The sequence below is a fragment of the Sceloporus occidentalis genome, unplaced genomic scaffold (genome assembly GCF_023333645.1).
Source record: "Sceloporus occidentalis isolate IW3139 unplaced genomic scaffold, rSceOcc1.0.p SCAF_4, whole genome shotgun sequence".
In the NCBI taxonomy this organism is placed as follows: domain Eukaryota; kingdom Metazoa; phylum Chordata; class Lepidosauria; order Squamata; family Phrynosomatidae; genus Sceloporus; species Sceloporus occidentalis.
The window spans coordinates 151,971,897-151,999,585 of record NW_028316984.1 but is presented as its reverse complement, the minus strand read 5'-3'; the positions used below and the strand labels follow the sequence as shown (position 1 = coordinate 151,999,585).

General features: G+C 42.9%; 1 protein-coding gene across 5 annotated transcripts in view; it reads right to left on the bottom strand.

The window, feature by feature from the left end:
* The window catches only part of LOC149314862 (uncharacterized), a 330,650-nt gene that overhangs the window by 221,282 nt on the left and 81,679 nt on the right, over window positions 1-27,689 (bottom strand). For all 5 annotated transcript variants that reach the window (XM_089522021.1, XM_089522019.1, XM_089522020.1 and 2 more), the window contains one exon: window positions 1,616-1,677. In XM_089522021.1, the coding sequence (XP_089378147.1) occupies window positions 1,616-1,677 (62 nt within the window). The remainder of the gene's footprint in view (window positions 1-1,615; window positions 1,678-27,689) is intronic.

Genomic DNA, 27,689 nt, shown 5'->3' with positions numbered 1-27,689 from the left:
CTATGCAGCACTTCTTCAGCGCTATGTAGTATTGACGTAGCGCCAGAGGAGTGCAGTGACACTGTGCACTGGGTGGAGCGGCACGCGGCGCCACAGCATCCTAGGGGCAGAGTTGGGACATGCATCATGAGGAGGCTACGCTCTGACTCCGCCATGGTCTGTATAGGGCCTAAATACACTAGTTAGACCTCTCCTGTTTAACACATAAGCATCTTCTTTTTCTTTAACACAATAGATGGTTACAGCTACTAATGTCCTACCACATTACTGCACTAAACTTTTATAGTGCTGCTATTCCATTATTACTGCTCTGGCTGCCTCCTGGTGTATTCTGGGGTTTGTAGTTCAGTGAGGCCTAAGATTCTTTGGCTGAGAATTCTAAATTCCCCTCTCTAAACTGCAAATCCCGGAACGGAATAGGAGGCAGCCAGGGCACTTAAAGTGAATAGCAGCACTATAGGAGTGCTTTATCTAGCTAGTGATAAAGAGCAACTAAAAACTTATATTCAGCTTACCATAGGATACAAGACATTATGCAGGGTAGCGACTTGGCAAAAGAATTCCAGGAATGCCTCTCTCCTGTTAACATTCCCTCTCTCACATATCCTATTTTCTTATGTATCTATGTACCATGGGAAGGAAAAACAACAGATCTTTATAGTCTCAGCTTTTGAAAGAGACACCCTTAAGCTCCCAATTAACATTTTGAGCTGTGCAAAGACTTTCAGAGCAAATTCAAATTTCACAATATGAGAATCCATAACACTATTGGAATTTACTCCAGAATATTCCAATGAATTCTAATATATATCCAGTTTGTCTTACTCCACTAATATCTAATTCTTCACCACAATTACTCAATATCTGAGTAATTTTAACACACAATTCCCTCCATGGGGATTAATTCCCTTTGATGATGACCTGAACATAATGAATGAAATGCAAAAATGGCAGATGAAAGGCCCTACCTCCATACCAACTGCCATCGCCCTGGCCTTGGAGGGAGAGAAGAACTGTCAGTATCTGCTGGACTTTACCCCCTTCCCCACTGCCATTCCTTTCTCCTTTTGTTCATAAACATAATTCAGTTTACACTTTATAATGAAGACATCCCATGCTCCATACAGAAAGAATGCACTTTCCCTCAAAGATGTTGATTATTTCCATTTGGAAATGGGCTTGATCCAGACTGAGCTATGTCTAAAGCAGACTGATTGAAACTGATGGGACAAGACACCCGTAAGAACTTCAAATTTCTGTCATCTAATTAGGTCTTCCCCAAGCATGACTAAGCCAGGATGCAACCCAGTATTTACTTTAGATTGCTGTTCTCCCCCCACCTCCATCTTTCTCTTTCTCTCTCTCTCTCTCCACACACACACACACACACACACACACACACACACACACACACAGAGCTGAAGTCAAATTTGTCAAATACAACACTTCTATCATGTGGTTTACATAACAAATGTTTTTTATTTGCTAACTTCTGGCTTTATGTATGTTTTTAAAGTATGTGCTTTAAGAACTAAGAAAGTCCAGTTAGCTTCCTGTATATATAACTTTTTTTTGAAGCATAAAATGTTTCAAGTATACTTTTGATAATACTTACTTCCAAAAGATAAGGTTCCATTTCATCCAGTGTTTTTCCTAGATGTTTATCTGGAACTAAACCTGCCAAGAGATGTTAAAATATATTTGAGAGAACAAAGCATTGCTTGGGCGTCAGACATGACTTAAAAAAAAAAAAAAAAGAAACTACTTCTTTGGAAAACAATTCCTGTATATCAAAAATAACAATGAGGCAAACACAGACATTCTTAGCCAGAACTCACTCACTTAATCCCTTTGAGCAACTGATTTCCATTGGGGAGGGAGATAAGTTGATTTCCTTTGTCCTGAAAACTAACTGGAAAATACATTGTTTCACAGCCTGGTTTCCATTCAGTGAAACCAGTGAAATGGCAGAAGGAAAAAAACGGACCGTTCCCATTATAATAATGGATCGAGTCCATGGAGTTTGATAACCCTATAAAGTATACTAAAGTTGTCCGCCTGTTTTCTGTTATGTCAAGCAGAACTGACCTCAGAGTTTGTTGACCTTTTCAAAATATGAAATTAGCTTATGCTTACTCAGATCACTGCTTCATGTATGTCTATGGCCTGCTGTGACAAAGAGCAGTTCTTTGTCCAAGCAGAGGTTGTTTCCAGAATTGCTGTGCCCTGCCTCATTTCTAAGGAAGAAATTAGAGGGGGTGTTAACTTTGGGCCAAAATAGACCGACAGAAGGGGCTGCTTGAAGCCACCTCTTCCGAAGGCAGATTGGGGCTGCAGCAACTGCACGTCGCACCCCCAATCTGCCTTGAAGCCATCCAAAAAGGAGCAGCAAAGAGCCACTCCATTTTCAGGTGGAAAAAGCCAGTTCTGCACTTGCGCTGTGGCTGGAAGCCTGCTTCATGATGGTCATGCTGCTGGAGTGTCATGAAGTCGCTCCCATGTATATAGCTGTGTGGCTTCTGGGCACCTTGGGAGAGTGCAGCGGGTAAACGCCACGCTCCCAAGCCATCTGGAAGGTGGCTTAACTTGCCAGTCTGTTCCGGCTCTTTCTTGTATGCCTTTGTTTCTGACTTATGGAGACTCTAAGGTGAACCTATCATGGGGTTTTCTTGGCAAGATTTGTTTTAACTGAACCAATATAATTCCCCTGCCTCTGTTCTATAAATACTTGTGTCAGAATGACAAGAAGGGAGGGGAGATTCATTTATCTTTCACCTATCTGAAAATCTTCTTGGTTTTCAAGAGTAGCCTACATTTGCACCAATACAGGATTCCCATACAAGGCAAAATGAGATATCACATGCTATTTACATAAGTAATAACATGCATTTTAATTTCATGCACAACATGCTTTGTGTGGCCCTTAGCTCTTCACAGAGGGGAAAGACAGAAACTGTACAGCCAATTTCGTGATTCCTTGCAATTTTCACATTCTGTGTTATAGTACAATCCTGTACAAGTCTACTCAGAGTTCAATCGTTTCTAGATATGGATGTACACTGAAGGTGGGCATTCTTCCATCAAATTCTTTTGTCATCAGAACTGAGATCAGCAGAAGGGGAAGGAGATGCATTATACAAGATTGAAATGGCCTACAACCTAGCCTAGTTTCTGCTGACCTAGGGTCAGATCTGGTGATCTTCTCTATATTTCCACGTTAGTATTGTCCTATAAAGCCTAGTTTCCATGCAGAGTTGAGACAACTGCCTCAATTTCTGTTATGCACATGAATAATCATTAAACAGGCAATGAATACAGGAACTGCCTTGTTAAACCAGATGAATGGTCTATACACCTGGCCCTGCATCCCATTACCAGATTTTCCTCAGGAACTTATGGTCATGGTCTTAGGAACTTACAATCATTTCAAAGCCAACTATGCTAGTGACAGACATCATGTGTTGGATAGGTAAGTCCATGGTATTATGGTGAAGGAATACATCCTTTTATCAGTCTTGAATTGTTAATTCAATCGTATGGTCCAAGTTCTCTCTTTACAAAAGGGTGATAATCTCTTTCTAAACTCACTATTTGCATTTTATAAACTTATATCATCTCTCCCTTGGTCGTCTTTCCCTTATTACCTTTATAAGGATTTTTTTTTAAAAAAAATCATCATTTTAGTTTCCTTTTCTGTTGGACATTTGGATAACAATAAAACTAAAGTTCTAAAAGAGGATAAGGAGCTGAATGCAGAGGAGCTGAATAAATCTTTCCTTCTGCCTCCACTGTTGAAGATGTGGTAGTAGTACTTATGCCTGAACGAATATTTCCAGGAGGGCAGATTGGAAAGCTGTTACATTGCAAATACAAGTGACAAAAAATTCAAAAATTGACAAATTACAAATCACCAAGAATACAGGATACCAAGAGTTCTTAAAGAATTTAAAAACAAAATTACTAATCTTCTAACCAAAATATGTAACATAATGCTGAAATCTGCTTGTGTACCAGAATAGTGGCCATTTAACACCTTTTTTTTAAAATGGGATTCCAGCAAAAGTCCATGAACCTACATGCTACTTGCTTTAACATTTGTTCCAGGTAAGTGGGTATAAAGTGTTATTACATGGACAGAAGAACAAGCCATGCTGAAAAAGAATCAACATGACTTCTTCAGTAAATCCAGTCTCACTAGTCTTTTCAAGTTCAGCCAAAGTGCAAATAAAAACAGGGATTAATTATCATGTATCCACTGTCTACTTGGACCTACCAAAATTCACAGGATAATATGGACTGAAAAATGGTTAAAGAACAGAAAGCAGAGAGTAAGAATAAATTATTAGTTTTCACAAACATAGAGGGATGTGAGTAGTGAGGTCCTTCGTGGATTTATACTGGGACTGGTGCTTTTTAATTTGCACATAACAAGTATTGAATTAGGTGTTGATAGTGAAGTAGCCAGGCTTGATAAGGACAGGTTGCTTACCTGTAACAGTATTTCTTCGAGTGGTCATCTGCGAATACATACAAATAGGTTTCACTGCGCCTGCGCAGTGCTGTTCGGAAACTTCTGGAATCACTGGGCAAAGTTTACTTTGCAACATATAGAAACTTTTTGGCGGTAACTCTGCCCACCCGTTATAAGGCCCCTGCCTTCCCGCTCTTCTCCCCAGTTCCGCAATTTTTCCGCCAAGCAGGCGATGGAAAGAGCCAATGTGAGCAGGACACTGAGGGGACGGACGGGTGGGATTTGTATGTATTCGCAGATGACCACTCGAAGAAATACTGTTACAGGTAAGCAACCTGTCCTTCTTCTTCGTGGTCTCTGCGAATCATACAAATGGGTTTAGACTGACAAGCTTAGGTATGCGGCGGAGGGAGTGTCCTGAAACCAAAGCTATGGTAAACCAAAGGTATATTTATTAAAACAATAAACACCTTGAACCATAAAGGGAGTCAGTCTTTTTGTTACTGCGCGAACCAAACATAGCAACAACATTGCTAAACCTGAGAATGGGAGATAAGGTCGTGCAAGACCATCCCATTGAATTTGTGCAAATCAACCTTCAACAGAATGCAACTCAAAGGCATTATATACATAAATGCTGAAACACAACCATCAGTAGTGCAATCAATGCAACCCTGAAACCAACACAGCCCTCCCGAAAGCTGCTTCTCGGATGGCCCTGGTGTCCAGCCTATAGTGCTTTATAAAAGTCAATGGCTGGGACCAGACAGCAGCCTTACAGATCCTCCAAGGGGATCCCCGACAGGAATGCAGAGGATGTCGACATTGACCTTGTGGAATGGGACCGAACCCTGCCCGGGAGAGGTTTGCCCAAAAGTTCATAGCAGAGGTGGATGGTACCAGCCACCCATTTAGAAAACCTCTGCGCAGACACAGGCAACCCCTTCTTCGGCTCCGAGTAGCATTGGAAAAGTCTCTCGGACCGACTGGAGGCAGCAGTTCTGTCCAAATAAAACGCCAATGCTCTCCTGACATCAAGAGAGTGCAGGCGTCGCTCCGCATCCGACGTCAGGTTGGATGCGAGGGTAGGCAGTACAATGTCCTGGCACATGTGGAAAGCAGACACTACCTTCGGCAAAAAAGTAATGTCTGTCCGGAGGACCACCTTGTCCTTGTGGAACCTCAAGAATGGTTGGTCCCTCCGTAAGGCACAGAGTTCGCCCGCATGGCGGGCAGAGGTGATGGCCACAAGAAAGGCGGTCTTCCAAGTCAATAGTCTCAAGTCCGCTGTGGCCATCGGTTCAAAGGGCTTGGATTGGAGGGCGGACAGTACCGCCTCCAAACTCCAAGCCGGTGCCGGTACCGACACAGGAGGATACAGGTTGGCACATCCTTTAAGGAACCACTTCACCAAGGGGTCTTTGAAGAAGGAAACCCTCCCCCCGAACTGATATTTGGCACAAATGGCAGACAAATAGCACTTAATGGATGCGAGAGATAGCCCCTCATCCAAAAGTGCCATCAAAAACTCCAGCACCACTGGAGTGGACACTTGAGCAGGAGACAAGCCTTTTTGGTCCAGGAAAGGCCAAATTTTCTCCACTTGGAGGCATAGGACCGCTGGGTGGAAGGTTTCCTTGCAGCCAGGATCACCGTCCTTACCGCCTCTGGCAGGGCAGTCAGGGCTGTATCCTCCAGGCCACCAGCGGCAGGTTCTCGATGTCCGGGTGGAGGATCTTCCCGTCCTGGATCGACAGCAGGTCCGGACGAGGGTCGAGGCGGAGAAAGCATCTCCTGGAAAGGTGAAGAAGGGATGCAAGCCAGGGCTGTCTCGGCCACCACGGGGTGATCAGGATCGCATGCGAGCGGTCCATTGTCATCTTGGACACTACCCTGATGATGAGAGGGAACGGAGGGAACGCGTAGAGAAGCTCCCCCGTCCAGAGGAAGGCGAATGCGTCTCCGAGGGATCCGTCCATCCGCTTCCTGGAGCAGAACTGGGGACAATGGGTGTTCCACCTGGTCGCGAAGAGGTCGATCCGGGGTGTTCCCCACCGGTTGAAGAGGTCGCTGACCGTCTCGGGATGGAGCCTCCACTCGTGGCACACCGACGGAGATCTGCTGAGGCGGTCTGCCAGGTCGTTGTCCTCTCCCAGAAGGTGAATCGCCTGGAGGAGGATTTGTCTTTGGATGCACCAGTCCCAGATGCGGAGCGTAAGGTCGAGCAGGGTCTTGGATCTGGTGCCTCCTTGCTTGCTGATGTAATACATCACGGTGGTGTTGTCCGTCCTCAGGAGGACCACCTTGCCTGTGACGGCGAACTCGAACGCCCTCAATGCCTTCTCCACTGCCAGCATCTCCAGGGCGTTGATGTGGAGGAGCTTGTCTTGGGCGGACCACTTGTCCTTGACAACCAAGTCGAGCAGGTGGGTGCCCCAGCCCTGCAGGGATGCATCGGTTGTGAGAGTCAGCTGCGACTGGGGCTGATGGAAGGGCATCCCGGTGCCGACGTTGTGGAAGTCCAACCACCATCTCAGGGAAGCCGCTACCGGTCTCAGTACCGTGAGCCACTTTGACGGGGGGTCCTCCATCGGAGAGAAGGCAGAGAGGAACCAGGATTGCAACGGTCGGAGGCGAAGCCTTGCCCAAGGCGTGACAAACGTCGTTGATGCCATGTGGCCCAGAGCGACTTGGACATCTCTGGCCCTCACCCTTCTGTAGGAGATGCAAGGCCTGAGCGACGCAGTCAAGGCCTGGAAACGGTCTGGAGGGAGAAAGGCGGAGCATCTTTCGGAGTCGAGAATGGCCCCGATGAACTTGACCTGCCTGGTTGGTGTGAAGTGGGATTTTTCCCTGTTGACAACCAGTCCGAGGGAGTCCAAGAGGTGCAGGGCGAATGAGACTGCCTCTTGCAGTTCGAGTTGTGACTCGGCGGCAAACAGCCAGTCGTCCAGATAAGGGAAGACCATGAAGCCCTTCTGATGAAGGTATGCCACCACCGGTGCCATGCACTTTGTGAAGACCCAAGGAGCCGTGGCCAAGCCGAAGGGAAGGACGTTGTAGCGGTACGAGGTGGAGCCGACCGCGAAGGCGAGGAATCTCTGGTGGGACTCCCGGATCCCGACATGGAAATAAGCGTCCTTCAGGTCGACGGTCGCGAACCACAGGCCCTGGCGGAGCAGAGGCAGAATGGAAGCCAAGGTTACCATCCGAAAGTGACGGTATTCAAGGAACAAGTTCAATTGTCTCAAGTCCAGGATGGGCCTGATGCCCCCATCCGCTTTCGGTACCGTAAAGTACCTAGAGAAGAAGGCTCTGGGACATTGGTCAGGTGGTAAAGGGGAGATGACCCCTTTTTCAAGCAAGGTGCGCACTTCGTCGAGAAGGGTGTCTGAGGGGGGAGTGGACATGAAGGCTCCAGTTGGAGGGAGCTCTTAGAACTCGAGGGCATATCCCCTACGGACGATGTTGAGAACCCACGAGTCCGATGTTATTGAGGCCCAGGTGTTAGCGAAGGGCCTCAAAATGTCCAGAAAGAAGGGGGGTGAGAGGGAGGCGAAGTGCGCTGCGTCCCTTCAGGCTCTCTTCTTCCCCTGGTCGGTGTCCTGCTGACAGGACTTGCGGTACCGAGGCGGGAAGTTACGGCGGCCAGAGGAGGAGGAAGACTGCGAGGGGTAGCGACATCTCTGGGAGCCCTGCTGTTGGGACTGTCGATCCCGAGGGAAGGTCCCCTGTGACTGACCTTGCGGCTGCCACGGGCGCTGATGCCTTCGAAATGGAGAAGCAGGTGCAGAGGACATGCCATGCTTCTTAGCTGCCGTCTTCATCCTGAACTTCCTGTTCAGGTGGTCGTCGGTCTCCGCATGGAAGAGTCCGGTCCCGTCGAGTGGCATGTCCTTGATGGCCGCCTTGACGGTCGGGTTGAGGTCCGAGGCCCTCAACCAGGCGTGTCGCCTGAGTGCCATGGAAGCAGACATGGCCCTCCCTGCGCAGTCAGCCATATTTCTGGAAGTGGTGATGAGCCAGCTTCCGATGGAGTGAGTCTCGTCCCTGACCTTGACCAGCTGCCTCTGGACGTCATCCGGGATGTCCGGGATGAGAGGGGAGATACGTTCCATGAGGGTTTGAACGTATGCCCCCATGCAGGCGGTGTAATTGCTGGCCTTTACCGCAAGGGCCGCTGCCGAGTAGGCCTTCTTGGCCAGGCCATCCACCTTTTTCGCCTCCCGATCGACGGGGGAGGTAGCCTGCTTCGGCACGAAGCTGTGTTGAGCTCCCTCAACAATAGCCGAATTGGGACTGGGGTGGTCAGCCAACCAGGGACAGCTCACCAGGGCGACTCTGTAGAGAGACTCCACCTTGCGGGACGAGGCAGACAGGTTGGCCGGAGAGTCCCAAGACCTTTGAACTATGGTCTGGAGAGATGGCAGCAGAGGAAGGCAGGGTGGTGTTGGCACCCGTCCATGAACCCGGCGTTCCACCGGATCCTGAGCATCATCGTCCGGGAAAGCAAGCTCGATGTCGAGGGCCCTGGCCATCTTCACGACGTGCTCACTAAAGGAACGGACGTCGTCCGATGGGGAAGAAGGTTCAGGATTGTGCATCCTCTGGGGCGACGCCGACACCGAGAGGACATCTTCTTCCTCGGATGGCACCTCGGACGGGGGCACGGGTTCGTCGTCGGAGTCCAAGTCAGAGGAGAGGACATCAACCACTGTGACTTGGGATCTCGGATGGAGCGAGATGGGATCAGCCGAAGAGCGTGGGCGCCGTCGAGGTGGGGATGGAGGCCTCTCGAACACGGAGACGGCCGGAACCGATCTGGCCGACGTGCCCTCCTGTGGGTCAGCTGGACGAGGGTTCAGTCTAGTGAACTCTCTGAGTGCCACTTCCTTTGTGACCGACATGAAGTACCGGCCCGACTGGGTGTCAAGGAACAGATCCGGTGCCTCTTGAGCACGGGGCGGCTGCCCGTCGTCCTCGTCCTCGGAATGGGGAAGCGACAGTGCTCCAGAAGGAAGGACAGGAGCGGTATCGTCGGTCTCGTGGACAAAGTCCATGGTGGGCTGAGGCGGTGGCGTGTCCGATACCGGAGACCGCTGTACCTCAGGCGCAGTTTGCTCTGGATCAAGAGGAGCTGCCGGAGTGGAAGCGCGGGCCTTCTTAGAAGGAGAGCGCCTCTTGTCCTTCGCCTTAGACAAGTCGGTCCCGGCCTGCTCCTTGGAAGGCTTGGACTTTTTAGAGCCAGGGTCACGACCCGCCTTGTCGTGATGCCTCTTCTTACCCGATCTCGGGGTCTCCTCCAACGGAAAGAAAGGATTTTCCGGGAGGTCCAGGAGGACAGCAGTCGCTCCAGATGAAGAGGGCCTTGGGGACCTTGTCTTGTCCGAGGACGGGACATGGGTTGCTTCCGCAACCGAAGCCGACTCCCTCGGCTTGGAGGTGTGACGAGCTGCCTTGGATGCCTTAGAGGATGAAGGCAAGGCGAGTTGGACCTCCGTCCCGGTCCCTTTGCTCGCGTGCGAACCGTCCGGTTTCTTCGCAGATTTAGGTGCCGGCTCGGTACCCTCAGTCCCCGATGCTTTATGGGGGCGCTTGGAGGGTTTGTCGGTGGCACTGGGCGGTTTGGAGCCACGGGCCACATCGGAGGTGGTGGGAGGGACTGTCCCGGCCGGGACACACACCACGCTGGAAACGGTGGCCCTGGCGGATGTCACGCTGGATACGCTGGCCCTGGAAGATGAAGCCGGGGGCGCGGAGGGCGGGACGGATGAAGCACGAGAACCTCCCTCTTGTACCTTGCCCAGGGCGATCACCGAGGTGAGCCGGGACTCACGGTTCTTCCGGGCCTGGGAAGAAAGGGACCTGCAGAGCGAGCAGGACTTGGTGTCATGGTCCTTGCCGAGGCAGAGAAGACAAGAAGAGTGCGGGTCCTGGACGGGCACCTTGCCCCCGCAGATGTCACACTTTTTGAAGGGTGCAGGCATCTTGAAAGGACGACACAGCCGAGGGAGAATCCGAGAACGAAGTCAACAGTCCGAAGTTCGAAGTTACCAGGGGCGGGAGACAAAGAATGGTCAAGAATACAGTCCGAGGTCAAAACGAAAGTGATTCCAAGCAAGCAAGAGCAAGCGAAAGTTCCCTGAAGCAGCTAGCGCGGCGGAAAAAAGGAACTGGGGAGAAGAGTGGGAAGGCAGGGGCCTTATAATGGGTGGGCGGAGTTACCGCCAAAAAGTTTCTATATGTTGCAAAGTAAACTTTGCCCAGTGATTCCAGAAGTTTCCGAACAGCACTGCGCAGGCGCAGTGAAACCCATTTGTATGATTCGCAGAGACCACGAAGAAGAAAAAAATATTTAGGGTAATGAGAACAACAACAACAACAACAACAAAACAGATTCCATTTCAACCTGGGAAAATGGGCAGCAAAATAGCAAATGGGTGTAAAGCAATGGATAACGATGCATATAGCTGGGATCTGGGCTGCCAATGACTGACTAAGGAAAGGAGTATGGTAGATAGGTCAATACAGCATCAGCTCAGTGTGTGGCTGTTGTATAAAAACAAACACTGAAATTGGGGAAAATTAGAAAGGGAGACAAAAGTAAATCTGCCAATGGCAATGCAGTTTTAACACAATTTTATGGTGTGATTACACTCATAATGCTATATATAATCCTGTAGATATTGAAGAGCTAGAAAAGTGCAAAGAGAAAAAACCAAAATGGGGACTGAAGAATTCTCTCCCATACATAATGGGGTTGTATGGGGTTGTTTAGCTTAGAAAAAAGGTAAGAGAAAACATTATAAAAGCGTATGGAATTGTGAATGGAGTGGAGAAAGTAGACAGTGAGAAGCTTTCCATCCTTTGTTTTAATACTGATACTGCATACTGGTATGCATACCATTACTCTCATAATACATATTAGAACTCAGAATCATTCACTGAAGCTAAATGGTAGAAGATTCAAAACAGAAAAAAATACTGAACTTCATATAATGCATAGTTAAACAGTGGTAATTTCTGTTACAAGATGACAGTTGAGTTGAATGGTTTGAAAAGAAGACTGGATGAATTCACTGATAATGGGCTTGCTCTTATTTTTTGGTTGTGTGCTTCATAAGGGATTTGATTGGCCACCATGTAAACAGAGTGGTGGCCAGATAATCCTTTGGTCTGATCCAACATGCCTTCTCTTCTGTTCTATTCCTTTGAAGGCACTTTTACAAATCCTCCCACAATTCAACTAAGGTAAATTTTATTTCCTGTGACATGAATGTCTAGTTGTAACCAACTGTTGGGGATGGTGCTGTTCTCCGTTACTAAGTCAAAGAGCCACTGTTGTCCAAAGATGACTCCAGTGGTCATGTGGCCAGGCATGACTGCATAGAATGCTGTTACATTTGAAACATAGAATCAGAGAATCGTAGATTTGGAAGAGACCACGAGGGCCAGCCAGTCCAACCCCCTGCCATGCAGGAAATTGCAATCAAAGCATCCCCGACAGATGGCCATCCAGCCTCTCTTTAAAGACCTCTAAGGAAGAAAACTCCACCACATTCTGAGGGAGTTTGTTCCACTGTCAAACAGCTCTTACTGTCAGGAAGTTCCTCCTAATGTTGTGGTGGAATCCCTTTTCCTGGAGCTTGCATCCATTGCTTTCAAACTGCTAGGTTGGCAGAATCTGGAACTAGTATTGTGACAGGAGCTCACTCCATCACGCAGCACTTATGACAAACTTCTGGCCTTATGATCGCCAGAATAAGTGTCTTAACCACTAAGCTACCATGTCCCATAGTTTAAGGATAGCTTAAATTTACATTACAGCAAGATATGGTATGGACTACAAAGGATGAAAGTACATATAGTGGAGATGTTTTAAGTAGAAATTTGCTGGTTTATTTTAATATGGCAAACAGATCATATAAGGGAGGGAGGATGAATAAATCCTACTTTCTCCCTGGACACAAAACTTCAAAATCAAAACATACACTGAAAACTCAGCTTAATATCCATCAAACAGATAAAAACTAGTGCAATGAAACTTCTGGCCCTCAAGCTAGTATTGTTAACTGAACTCTGAAAAAAAAATCCAGCGTATCATTAGTTATATGCAAACTGGTTAGCTGGCAGAAAAGAATAGAAAGTTGGACGGATTATATCTTGACTCTTTCTAATTTTATGGTGGTTTGTATAGATGAACTGTAGAACAGGCTTTATCTCATTTAGTGGAGCAAAGTACAGAGACAAAATATACAGTATTTCTGAGAGTGAATTTTGATTGAATAGCGTGTTGTAATTTAGATACAACAGGGCATCCATTTCTGTTTTACACTATGACAAATAAGTGTGCTTCAATGAAAATCAAATCATAGTTTAAGGGTGTAGCTCACCTTCCCGCCAAAGTGGTACTTATTTAATCTACTTGCATTTGCATGCTATTGAACTGCTAGGTTGGCAAAATGAGAAATTTATGGCACACTGATACCGATATTGTTCAAAAGTAAAGATTCTATGCTCATAGCCACAAAATAACTCTATTACTGAATATTCATTATTTCCATTAAATGATAAACATAACTTTTATTAATTCGGTTCACTGATTGAAACACTAGTGTTCACCATACAAACATTGGAAAATGTTAAAATATATTGCCTTCATATAAATTGTCAAATTGTTCTTTATTGCTCTGTGTGTTTATGTACACACCTTCCAGTTGCCTGTCAACTTATGGTAATCTCATTAATTTCACAGGGTTTTCTTAGACAAAGAATATCCACAGGTGGTTTGGCCAGTTCTTTCCTCTCAAATATAGTCTAAAGCACTGGATATTCATTGATGGTCTCTCATCCAAGTACTAACCAAGGCTGACACTGCTTAGTTTCCAAGATCCAGTGCCTTTAGGGTATTTAGGCACTGACGATACAGTTATTTTTTATTCTACTATATTTTCCCTGTATGAGGTAGCTGGAGTGGGGAGGAAAGAGCGAACAACCTGGGTGGATGAATAAACCCACAACAAGGCTCAGGACGCAGAAAACTCCATGCAGAATTAGGAAATTAATTAAGAGGAAGAATCATAATTTGCAGTGCTGACATCTATTTTACTTGACTTGCATGTATCTACGGGAAGCAATTATGATTCAATTAAAATATTCAGTTTTATTACTTTAGTGACTGACCTTGAAGTTAATGCCCATTTTATTTAATTGCATCATCTATGAATAAATGTTAACCCTAGCATGTTATGCCCCATTATTTTCAGTGCATTTTTCAACTCCCCGACTGAATTATATCAGTCAATTTATTATCCACTGTCAAGAAAGCAAGCAAAGCTTTATTTCTTAGAGAGAATTCCTGCACATGATAGGAGAAACATCACGAGAAGTTGAAAATACTGTTTAGCAGTGCCAAGTGTAAGATGAACTGGACTAACTTCACAACTTCTATGGCCTAGAGTTTTATGTAAAATCAGTATGTGCAGGTACTAGTTGCTTAATGAGTCTAAAAAGCAATTTCTTGTCTGCCTAATTTCTGAGAAATGCATTAGTGTAGACTATATACCTCCCTGCACAGCAGCATTACCAAGAATACTTTGTTACACTCTGCACTGAAAGACATCAATACATTTCCAGAACTGGACAAAAATTCAGCCACATATCACTCTGACTGTGAAATGTGCAGATCTTAGGCCATTTTAAGAAGTGTTCATGTTTATAACTTTTTAAATTTCAAGAAAAACAGAACACTCAAGCAAGATGTATATCATTGTAAGAAAACTTCGGCTGCACTCCTGTTGACAACAACAACAATATTTCTGTTCCTCTTTTGCCCCAGTTTAAGACTCAAAGTGACTTACAACAAATTAAAAATCACATAATTAAAATTTCACAAAATACAAATATCTAATTTGTTTTATTGTAAGCTGCTTTGATTGTTGTTAACAAAAAAGTGGGATAGAAATAATAATAATGTATTATTCTTTCTTAGATTGTACGCCATAGGCAGGTTTACTCATATATTTATTGTTTTATGTATAGCGCTGTGCAAATCTACAGTGCTATATAAATAATAATAATAATAATAATAATAATATGTTAAAATAGATTAAACTAGAAAATAAAATAAAATCAGATTAAAACACACATAACCAAACATACAAACAAACACACATCAGCACAAAAATTAGTAAAGTCCAAGATACAACTGGCCCTCTGTATCCACACATTCATCTATCCACAGTTTGAAAATATTCACAAAAATGTAATTCTAAAGAGCAAACTTTGATTTTGACGTTTTATATGAGGGGCACCATTTTACTAACCCATTGTATTTAATCAGACTTGAGCATCCACAGCTTTTGGTATCCATGTATGAGTCCTAAAACTAAACCCAAGTGGATACAAGGGCCCAACATATTGTTTAGATGGGACAGACCTTATCCAATCCATCATCAAATGCTTGTTAACATATCTGGATATTCAATCAACTGGTCCAAGTCAGAAATACTGCCAGTGGAAGACAAGATGGTCTCTAAACATGGCAATTTCAATATTGCCCAAATTCTATTACTTATTTGAGTATAATTATCCCTAGTGTCTTATCTCAGATTATTATTCTTAATGTAAGCAAGTTGATAAATGATAATGTAGAGATGGCTGTACTTAAATATGAGTCTGTTGGGTTAGGTAAGCAATTAAAATGAATATATGGCTAGGATTGTTTATGTTATTCATGGAATTCCACTATTTATACTTTGCCAAGTATTTTCAAAAACTAAATGCATTGTTTAGGAAATGGGGAGGGCTCATGTCCTTTTAGAATTCGAAAGAAAAGAATGCAAATTCCTATCAAAAAGGATTTTAATTCCATTCCTATCTTCATTTCTTTGCTTTAACTGCCATAGCTGAATGCTATGAAATCCTGGGTTTTGTTATTTGTTATGACACCAGCGCTCTCTGACAGAGAAGGCTAAATATCTCACAAAGCTACAAATCTCAGGATTCCATAGCAATGAGCCATGGCAGTTAAAGCGATGTCAAGCTGCATTATTTCTGCAGAGCAGGTGCAGCCTGGGACAGAAGACTAAGTGATCTCCGTAATGCAGATTGGCATCAGTTTAGTTGCTATGGCTCAATGCTATGGAATTCTGGGATTTGTACTTTTGTGAGCTGTTTAGCCTGGAGCTCTAGGGCTACACAAACAAAAAAATCCAAGATTCCATAGCAATGAGCCATGGGAGTCAAAGTGGTGTCAACCTGCATTATTTCTGCCATGTATATGCAGTCCTGTGATGCCACTATATACTACTTATATCATTGTGACAAAACACTGCATCAGTGTTAATGCACCAACAGGTTTCTGGTCATTAATTCACACTATTTTTAGAATATCTGACAGTAATCAAATTCAATAAAAGTTCCCATATTTCAAGTTTTATACTTGTAAAAGGGTGTCCTTTAGCATGTAGACACAGAAGGATTTTAATTAACAGATTATTTTAATAAATGGAACCCATTTTTGACATTTCAAAATTATTTTGAGTTTCAATTTAAAAACTGTTCATATACAGCACAAGATGAAGTTATATAAAAGAACTCATCAGTTCTTTTGGTTTCTCCTGTCATCTGTACGCTGACGACACTCAGCTGTATCTCTCCACCCCTGACCTTTCGACCGGGCTTGAACAGCAAGTTTCTCTCAGTGGATGTGGCTTTGGCGCTTGAAGCTCAACATGTCTAAGACTGAGCTTCTTGTCTTTCCACCTAAACCCACCCTTCACTATTCCTTTTCTGTTTCTGTCGACGACACTTCTATTCAACCGGTTCATCAAGCCCACAGTCTTGGATTCATTTTTGACTCTTCTCTGTCATTTATTCCCCAGATCCAGGCCACTGCCAAGGCCTGTAGATTCTTTCTCCACAACATTGCCAAGATCCGTCCATTCTTCTCAGCCTCTACTGCCAAGACTCTGGTCCATGCCCTAGTGGTTTCGCGACTAGATTATTGTAACCTCCTTCTGACAGGGCTTCCTCTTTCACACCTCCATCCTTTAATCTCTGTCCAGTATTCAGCTGCCCGTATTGTCACATCCGCTCGCCGCTTTGACCATGTTTCTCCTCTTTTATCCTCCCTTCATTGGCTCCCCTTCCCCTTCCACATCCGGTACAAGCTTTTATTATTGACTTTCAAAGCCCTCCATGGATTGGCCCCTCCTTACTTAGCTGACCTTATTTCTCCTTACATTCCTACTCGCACCCTCCGCTCTTGTAGTCAAGGTCTCCTGTCACAATGTAGGACTACCACTGCCCCCTCCCGAATTCGTCCCTTCTCGCTTGCTGCCCCTTACTCCTGGAACCTTCTTCCCCCACATGCACACCTCATCTCTTCTCTACCCAGTTTCAAAACTGAGTTAAAGACTATATTGTTTAGAGAAGCATTCCCAGAGGCTAGCCCCTCTCTGACCCAGGAAGCCTCCTTTTAACCATTAATTAAGAAGCCAAGCACTTCCTCCAGTCCATCTGCCCTGGTCCAGGCCTCGGAGGTGGAGAAGATCTGCTGGACCTGATCCCATTCCCCACCACCACTCCCTTCTCCTTTTGTGTCGTGTCTTCTTAGACTGTAAGCCTGAGGGCAGGGAACTGTCTAACTAAAAGACGGTATGTACAGCGCTGTGTAAATTTACAGCGCTTTATAAATAAAGGTTAATAATAATAATAATAATAATAATAATATAGATGGCACTAAGCAGTGGCTTAGTGGTTAAGATGCCAGTTCTGATGATTGGAAGATCAGAAGGTTGGCAGTTTGAGGCCTGGATGCTGCATGATGGGGTGAGCTCCTGTCACTAGTCCCAGCTTCTGCCAATGTAGCAGTTCGAAAGCATGCAAATGCAAGTAGATAAATAGGTACCACTTCTCAGTGGGAAGGTAACAGAGTTCGATGGAGTCATGCTGGCCACATGACCACCAAAGCAGGCCTCGGACAAGGCTGACTCTTCGGCTTAGAAATGGAGATGCCCCCTAAGTCGGTTACAACAAGCAAAGGCAAGTACGTTTCTATACCACTTATCAGTGCACTTAAGCACTCCCTAAGCGGTTTACAATAGTAAGCGGTTTAAAATGTGTAAGGCTAGACATTCATGTCAAAGGACTACCTTTACCTTCATGCTAAGTATTTATAGCAAAGTTCCTCTGACAAACAGAAATTCAGTCTTATAGTCTTTCGAGACAACAATAAAATGTTTTGAATGTACAGTTGGTCCACCATATGCACAGATTCTGCAACCACTGATTCAATCACCTTTGACTTAAAATATATAAGGGATATCATTTTACTACACCACTGTATGTAATGGGACTTGAGCATCCACATATTTTGGTATCCATGTAGGGCCCTGGAACCAAATCCCAATAGATACCAAGATTCCACTGTAAATATTAAGAGAGTCTATAATTGAAGAAATTTGGCTTTTCTATTCAAAGATTTACACTGAAATGTTTTCTAATATATTATGTACATTAAATCAAAAGGATGGACAACAAGTCTGAGTACAATATAGTAAAGGAGTGGATCATGGTTCCAATTCCACATGATACAGTAGACCCTTGTTATACGCTGGGGTTTGGTTCCAAGATCCCCCGTGTATAACAAAATCCGTGTATGCTCAAGTCCCATTAAATATAATGACATAGCACAACGGTGTCCCTTATAAAAAATTGAAAATCAAGGTAAATTTATACTTTTTTGGTACATTTTCAAACCGTGTATGCTTGAATCCGTGTATAAAAAATCCGTGTATAAGAAGGGCCGACTGTACAACATAGGAGCAGCCAGAGAAAGAAATGCATAGCTATGATTCTTTGGGAAGAACTTATTTGGCTCCTCAGCTTCCCCTTTTATTTTCAAATGCACAGTTCATGGTCAAAATGTTTTCCAATAGTATTCCTTTGCCAGGTGAATAATCCTCACAATGGACTGCAAGAAGTTGGCTAGAACAACTGTCACAGGACATTCCACCTATCTTCATGGCTGTACTGAGGAGACTGAGGTAAATATCTTCATCTGACAAAAGCAGTATGGAGAACATCAAAGACAAATGTAGATTTGCTCTTTCGAGTTGACTATGTCCAGCCAAACAAAATGAAAATGAAAAGCAACAGGCTAGCTCAAGATGGTGTAGGAATGTATCACAAAAGGAATTATAGAAGTGTCACACCAAATGCATCACATTTCATAACTCAAGCCATATGTGTAGTACTTGAAAACTCCAATACAATGCATACATGTCCATATATTGCTTAAGAATATATAGCTCCAGTAGATTAAACTGGAATTTTACAAAATGTTGCAATGCCACATGTGACCCACTTAGAAGTAGCTTAAAAATATGTGTCGCTCATCTGATAACTTTGTTTTAAATGGCCGCTGCAGTGATCTGACAGAATTCTCTGTATTTGGAATGAGTATATTTGGTGCTCGCTGTATGTTCTGTATCTATTAAGAACCAGTGTAAAAATGAATGATTAGCTTAATTAAAGCCCTGAAACAACTTTGAAGAGCAATCTCATGTTTGTTTGTAAACTATATAGGGCAGAAGATTCAGGTCCTGTGTAGGTGGAAAACTTTAAAAAAAAAAAGCAGAAAGACTGAAGAGGTCCTTTCAAATGCATCTAGTGATGGGTTGTGAAAACACCACGGAGAATTCCGTGGGAGGATGATAAACTGATATGACAGATAGAGGGACTATGACAGAAGGCATCAAAAAGTCGTGATGTTTCAGACTGCAAAGAATATCCTTAAAGGATGCGAAAGGAACGAAGCCCTTGGAAGTCACTCAAGCTGAAAATACTTGCCATTTAAGAGAATAAGACCATTTACCATCTTGATTTAGCAGGACAAGTATTTATATCAAAGCTGAGTGAAATAGTTTCTCTCCCCTTCCCCATTATATTCATTATGCCCTACCACGTGCAGAGAAGCAAGACTGGATGCTGCATTTGGCTGCTTTTCAAAGGTCTCTAATGGAGAAGGCATCTCAGAAGGTACTTGTATGACAATACTTTGGAAGAGACTCTCTGAACAAGTAGATAGGAAATAAAGTTGTGTATGAGCCAAGGAAATAACAAATTAAGAAACGATGACATTGTACTCAAGATTCCATGCATACTCCTAAAGGGATGAACAACCCCATAAGAGATTCATCTCAATGGACAGCTATCACACAAATTTGGCTGTAAATATGCTTGTGCCACTGGAAAGCTTTTAACAGCCAATGTATAACGCTGAAATGTAATGACATATTCCAACTCTCACTGGACTTGGTGCAGCTGTACTTAACCTTAAACCGCAATTGCCCTGGCCTCAGAAGGAGAGAATAAGAGGCAAGCAAAGCTCCACCATGCCTACCCAGAGGCAGAAAAAAGGTCCTCCCTCCATTCCAACTGCCATTGCCATGGCCTTGGAGAGAGAGAAGAAAGGGCAGGCAGAGCTGCACCATACCCAGATCCAGAAGCAGATGAAAGGCCATCCTTCCAATCCAACTCTCATTGTTTTGGCCTTAAAGAGAGAAAATAAGAGGCAGTTTTTGCTAGGCTTAATCCCATCCCCACTGCCATCCCCTTTCTTTGTGTGTCATATCTTTAAATTGTAAACCTGAGACCTTTAAATTGTAAACCTGAAACCTGAGACAGAGAACTGTCTAATTACCTATTTGTAAGCCACTCTGAGAGCATTTCTGAAGAACAGGAAACAAACAAATTGTGAAGATGAGTGACACAGGAAACAGTTCAAACAGTACCTTTAGACATCTGAATCACATAATGGGGTACAGGTTGAGCCTCCCTTATCAGAAATGCTTGGGACCAGAAATGTTTTGGATTTTGGATTTTTTTTGGATTTTAGCATACACTCATCAAGATATCTTGGAGATGGGATCCAAGTCAAAAATTGAAATTCATTTATATTTTATAAACATAGGCTGAAGGTAATTTTATACATAATATTTTAATTATTTTGTGCAGGAAACAAAGCTTATGTATAATGAACCATCATCGCTATCTCAGCCACCCATGTGGACAATTTAGGAGTGTTTTAGATTTACAGATAAGGGATACTTATCCTGTATCCCATACAGAAAGGGGCATAGGGGTGGCCCTGGCTCCAGACTGGTGTAGCTGCTTTAATCTGCCCCAATGTAGCATCATGCAGTACGGAATTCAGCAGCAAACCCCACAGCTCATTCCTATGCACTACATACACTTCATATCAGTCAAAACCAAAACCAGTGAAAGATAAATCTCATGCTTGATTTCATTTTCAAAACATGAAAAGTACTGAAATATACACAAAGAATAGTCATTTCAGCAAAGAAAAAGAAAGGAAAAAAGAGGTCAACTACATTGCATATATTCATTTAGGCAAAATGTAGCTTAACACTTGTAAATATCTACATGCATTTTTAAAAATCTATATATAAGCAAACTCCATAATATAAAACAGAGAGATCAATCATTCCAATTGTACTCAGCCAACATTCTTTTCCTCCACCAACACACCATAATGTAACATGACAAACTCTAATGTATTTTGGATGGCTCTAACAGAGCCAAAATTATAAGAATGTCAGTGAGTGCAATGTTACTCAAGGGAAAAAGGAAAAGGGAAATTTACTCCATCTTGAGATACTGCTCTTTTCAACTCTTCATTATCCCTTGCAAGACATATACCAAAACATGATGATTAGCCCGGTTTGAATTAACAAGTTTTATGAAGCAAGTGAAGGTATACAGCTCATATATTTATAATAGATTTCATTCAGTTGTCTTTCTTTAAAAATAGGTTTTGCTACAGCAAATGGCAAAGCAGAAGGAGACAATATGGTTAACCATTGGAAACATATATAGACTCCACATTCTTCCAATATATGCATATACAACAAAAGCAGAGATTTCATATTGAAAGGGAAGTGGTAAAAAGCAATTACCAGAACATTTTTGTCATGCTACTCCATCTGCCTTTATTCAATCAAAAAGGAATCCACTTTTAAAGCAAGTATATAAAAACAGATTTATCCTACAAGAACCAGACGACCTTTTGGGCAATTTTGAAGACGACTTTATGGTCTATAAGCATAATTACCTACAACCCCATTTACACAGGTATAAGAGTATAGGCCTTAACTCTAAATAGGTATGAAGAGGATTGTGTTTACTATTAGTTTTGCAGGGAGAATAACCTCATTTAGAAATCTTGTGCAGAACAGAGTCTATGCATAAGAAATGTTCAAGTAAAAGGGGGCCATAATCCAGAAGAGTAGTGCGCACATAGTGGAAAACTGTGTCACAGGTATTACTCTGAGCAGGTAAAAAGACAAATAGATGGGTCACTGAACAGATAGAGCCTGAGCTCTCCTTAGGAGCCAAGATGACAAGACTGAGCCTGTTGTACTTTGGTCACATCATGCGAAGACAGGACTCACTAGAAAATACAATAATGCCAGAAAAGGTGGAGAGTGATAGAAAGAGGAAGACTGCAGACAGATGGTTAATCAGGGAGTTCACAAGTCTGAATTTGCAGGATTTCAGTACAGCAGTTGAGGATAAGGGGTCTTAGAGATGTCTCATTCATTGGGTCACCATAAGTCAAAGCTAACAGCAACAAAGCATGGTTTCATTGCATTAGTATGTGCAACCAAAAACAATAGTTACATTTTTAAAATCAAGTAAATAGGTGTTCTCTTTTGCAACAGAAACTGAAGTCATAACAATAGTTTGGCTCAATGTATTCCTCATCCAGCCAACTAATGGTAGCAAGCACAGTTTCCGTTACTTCATTTACATGCCTCTCTCGAGATTAAGAGTTCAAAAACAACTTGCTTTCTTATATTACGGGCAGTGGCAGTGAAGTATGTGCCTGTCCGTCCCTTCTCTAAGATCACTAGGCATCCACTAATAATAATAATAATAATAATAATAATAATAATAATAATAATAATTTGTTTTATTTATATACCGCCATTCCAAAGATCATAGCAGTGAACAGCAAGTAAACTAATTAGCAAGTAAGCTAATTTGCCCCCAACAGTCTGGGTACTCATTTTAGTGACCTCGGAAGGATGCAAGCCTGAGTCGAGCTTGGGCCCTTTTGCTGGTCTAGAACTCGCAACCTTGTGGTTTTGAGTGAATGGCTGCAGTACAGGCATTTAACCACTGCGCCACCAATCTATGAGGATGAAATCCAGGTCATATGGGCTGAAACCATGTCTACCTATGAATTATGTTGTTCAACCCTATATACATGCATCATGTATATAGATATATGGACACTGAATCTTTAACCAAAATGTTAATCACAACAGAACACCTATTACAGTGTGCCTGCATCATATGCCAATGCACCATACGTGGCTTTCAGCATATGCTGAAAGCCGCAAGGGATGGTGCATCCCATTATGACTAATGGGGTGTGCGCCCATGGTGCACGCAGGCTGTCACACCACCACACCACTGGGCTGCTGTGCCATGCACGAGCCCCATTATTTTCAATGGGGCTCGAGCATACGTGTTTTTTTATGCGGGGTGGTGGTGGTCCGGAACGGATCCTCCGTGTAAAAAAAGGGCGCACTGTACTTGATTGAATCAACATTACATAAATATTGACCTATCATGTTTCCATTGATTCATTGGGTCTTCTCTGAAGTTAACAAATAGATTTAGCATATGATGAAATAGGTAAGTATTAGTCCTGCGCCAGATAATAGGAAACAGAGTACAGAAGAGTAGTGCCCAGATCAAGTCATGGCCAATACAATAAATTAGAATGTGTACATAAATGATGGCCCTGTTTTTATTTGCTTTGACTAGCTCTCCTTACTGATCTTAGGGATCCATTCATGCAGCTAGCACAACTGTGCTTCTAAACTGAGGCACACAGGCCATCACGAGTTTGAGACAAATCAGATGAGAGCCACAATAGTGTAGTGGTAAGAATACTGGACTGGGAATTGGAAGATCCATGTTGAAGTCTCCTTGGAGTCATAAAATTAACTGAGTGACCTTGAGTAACCCCAACAGTATGCAAAAAAGGTGTTGGAGAAAAAATTATGGCGAAAGCTCTTTTTTAAAAAAAGGCCCAGAAAAAAATGATAATACAGTACTTAGAACTTGAGTACCGGGTGGAAAATGGAAAAGCAGGTGGCATGGAGAATGGGATGGAATGGAATGAGAGCATGGCTAACTGATTGGACTAGTGAACAAGAGTGATCCTCCATAGTGAAAAATTTTATTTCATGTTCCCCTTCTACTATTTTTCTGTTTTTCTTTGCATCCAATTATTCCTCTGTCATATGCCTTGACTTTCATGTATAAATGCCTTTGTGGATGCCTCAGCTACTTGTTCTTCTCTAGATATTCTTTTATTTTCCATGATGCTCCACATTTATCCTTAAAAAAATGTTCACACAGAGGAGAAAAATGAGAATAAAGGTAAAAGATGGCCCCTGTAGTACCATTTCCCCTCAAACACATCTGATAAAGCTCCCTCTTATTATTGTTAATAATGCGAACTGTGGTACTAAATGAATTAAAGTGACAACAGTACGGAGGAAATATGTCTGGAACAAAAAAGGTCAAGTACATTTACATTCAACAGTGCAAGAATAGACTATGAAAGTTCTGCCTACCAATGTAATTACTGTTGTATGTGCTGGTTAAGCACCAAACAAGGAATTTAAAGGGGAAGCAGGTAGTGAGAAAGGGTAACACTTGATGTTCTTTCCAGGCATCCACATACTTTAACATGTGAATACAGTAAGAGCTAGAAGTTAAAAACCATAAGATATGCATGCAAGACAAATCATTTAAACAAATTTGATTGAAGTTAGGAAGCTTTCTACCATAAAAAGCCACATGCTAAAATGTCCTCTTTCATTTTTAACCAAGTTAACTATTAGGAAGGATAAAGGGAGATATATATATTATAGCCACTGCCCTTGTATGTGCCTTTTCATTAGTAAAAAACAAAAACTAGTGACATCAAATGCTTTAGATATCAACACACTGTATATAAGCTTCAGTGTAAAATAACTACCTGGGCAACAATACAAAAAGCACTGCTGCCCTTCCCACCAAAGCACTCTCAGTGGTCCTAATGTAATAAACAAAAATAGCCTGATTTCATGGTTAATTAATTATAAGAGATACATTTGGCTTTCCTGGGGGAAAAGATACATATGGAGGAGAAAATTTACCAATTTCTCCCTCCTCATTACACTGCAACCAGTATTTCAATAGATGTGAGTCTACCATGTTCACCACCATGCTCAGAGCTGTATAGATCAACTACAGTGGGTCCTTGGTATCATCTGGGGTTTGGTTCCAGGGTTCCCCATGGATACCAGAATCCATGGATGCTCAAGTCCCATTAAATACAAGGGAGTAATAAAATGCTGTTCCTTATATAAAATAGCAAAATTAAGCTTTGTTTTTTGGAATGTATAGATTTTGAAATATTTTCAAGCCATGGATAGTTGAATCCATGGATAAAGAATCTGTGGATATGGAGGGCCAATTGTATTTTCAAATATAGTTTAAAAGCAGAGCGCCTGCTTATGGAATACCACAAGAGCTATCCAATAAATACTACATAACAAGCAACCAACAAAGATTCAATCAGGGTAACACCAAGTTTGAGAAAGCCTTGTGCCAGATGCCCATGACCCCATCTTACCCAGAGCTTACAAGAAGAACATCATTAGTTGTTATATTTCACATCTTAGTAAGGTCAGTTTACGAAGACGTCGCCCATAAAATTCCACAAAGAAGTCATATTACGAAACTGTTTCAAACTGGTTTTCCCTGTCTTCTATCATGTTTGTTGTTGGTGTGGTTATCTGCCTTCAAGTCAATTTTGACTCATGGAAACCTGTAGATGAGACACCTCCAAGAACCCCTATCTTCCACCTCTCTACTTAGTTGCAGCATGTCCATGCCCGTACCACCACCACCACCCTGCCGACAGTCCATCCATCTGGCATGTGGTCTTCTTCTCCTTCTTCTACCCTCTACCTTTCCTAGCATTATTGTCTTTTCCAGTGACCTATGCCTTCTCACTATATGGCCAAAGTACATCAGCCTCTATGTAATCTGATCTCACTTCAATCACTGTCTGTTGTTTATTGTCTTTTAAAATTATGTTTTAATTCTCATATTGTTTAATTGTATTTTAAGGGGGGGTTAATTAAGGGATCTGGATTGTATATTTTTAATTTTTGTAAGTTGCCCCGATTGCATTCTGTAGAGGGTCGAGATATAAATAAATTTTATTATTATTATTATTATTAATCATCTTATTTATTTATTATATTAATTTGTATCCTGCTTTTCTCCCAAAATTGTGACCCAAAGAGCCTTAAAGTCTAAAAACGTACAATTAAAAACTTACCAAAATACAATTAAAAAGTGACAAAAATGACAATTAAAATAGAATTAAAATTAAAATTAAAACAGATCAATTGTTTACAAATAGAATACAGAAGAGCAGGGTATAAGTAAATAAATATTATTATTATTATTATTATTTATTAATTAAAAAGATAAAAGCACTTTAAAACTATACACAGTAAAACAACACACCACCCCCCAGAACATTGTTTAAAAGATTTCTGTTTAAAATGCCTATCTAAATAAAAAGGTCTTAGCCTGCCGGCAGGATAACACACCTTTACAAGGTTTCTGCCAGGGTTCTCACTATGTAGTTGATAAGAGGGAGGAGGATTGGTTTTTAATATAATAAACCATGTTTTATTCTTGCTTGTTTGCTTGCTTAGGGGGCTGATGGGTAGGCTGTTAGTTGCTGTGTCTTATGGGTAGGTGGATAGCTAGTTGGCATAGGGGGGATGGGATGTGTGCAAGCTGGCTAGGATAGCTATGGGCTTGGAGTGTGTGTGAAGTGAGCTGTGTCAATGCTTGGTACTGTCGGAAGGGGGGTAGATGGAAGAAGTGCCTGAGTATGGAAGAGATAGAGCTGGTGAGAAAGTTTAGAAGAGGGGGGCAAGACTGTAGAGGGAACTAAGCTTTGGGAATTGGAGGTGGGTGCTAGGTTTGATGTCAAATGAGGATGGGGTGGAGTTTGGATTTTTGGGGTTTTAATATACTGCTTGGCTGTGGGGGGGGGCAGTTTCAGCTTAAACGCTGACTAGTGAATTACTGACTGTGTGTGTTCAATAAAGTTCTTTGCTGCTTCAATATCTGCCAAAAAGCTTGGACCTGAGCCATATAGGGCTTTATAGGTCACAATATCTTGACTTCTAAGGAGATCTCTGGCTTGATCTGTTCCAAGACCCATCTGTTTGTCTTTTTGGCTGTCCATGGTATCCTAAGCACTCTTCTCCAGCACCACATGTCAAATGAGTAGATTTTCCTTCTGTCTGTTTCCTTTACTGTCTAGCATCTGTACATGGTGATGGGGAATACATTGACTTGGACAATTCTAATATTTGTGCTCAATTGTACAGTCATCCCTCCATATTTGCGGCTTTGATATTTGCGGCTTTGATTATTCACGGATTTCATTAATATGTTCTCTCTAGGACTGTCTAGGTCCTCCAGTGCAACTCTGTGGTCAACTTTAACTAAAAGTTGCACTGAAAGACCATTTGTAGCTACTCCAGCGCCATTCTATGGTCAGTGTATGTTGGACATTGACCACAGAGTTGCACTGGAGGACCTAGAGATTCCTAGAGATCTGTCCTCTCAGGTAAAAACAGTGTTTTTGTTCTTTGCAGTTTTTCCATATTCACAGGGGTCTTGTTCCCCTAACCCTAGTGAATATGGAGGGACAACTGTATATCTTTACTCTTTAGGAGTTTTTCTAGCCCTTCCCATTCCTAATCTTCTTCTTATTTCCTGATTGCAGTCACCATTCTGATCAATATTTGATCCTAAGTACAGAAATTCTTTAATTGTTTCTATTTCCAGATTGGCAACAAAAAGTACAGTGCACCTGCATCATACGTGGGTGTGCTATACACGGCTTTCAGCATACTTTGAAAGCTGCACGGGGGGCGCGCGGGGTGTTGCATTCCATTTGGATGAACGGGGCATGTGCCTGTGGTGCGCCACCGCATGTACAAGCCCCATTCACTTGAATGGGGCTGGAGCATGCACGGTATTTGGCTTACGCGGGGTGATGGTGGTGTCCGGAATGGATCCCCCGCAT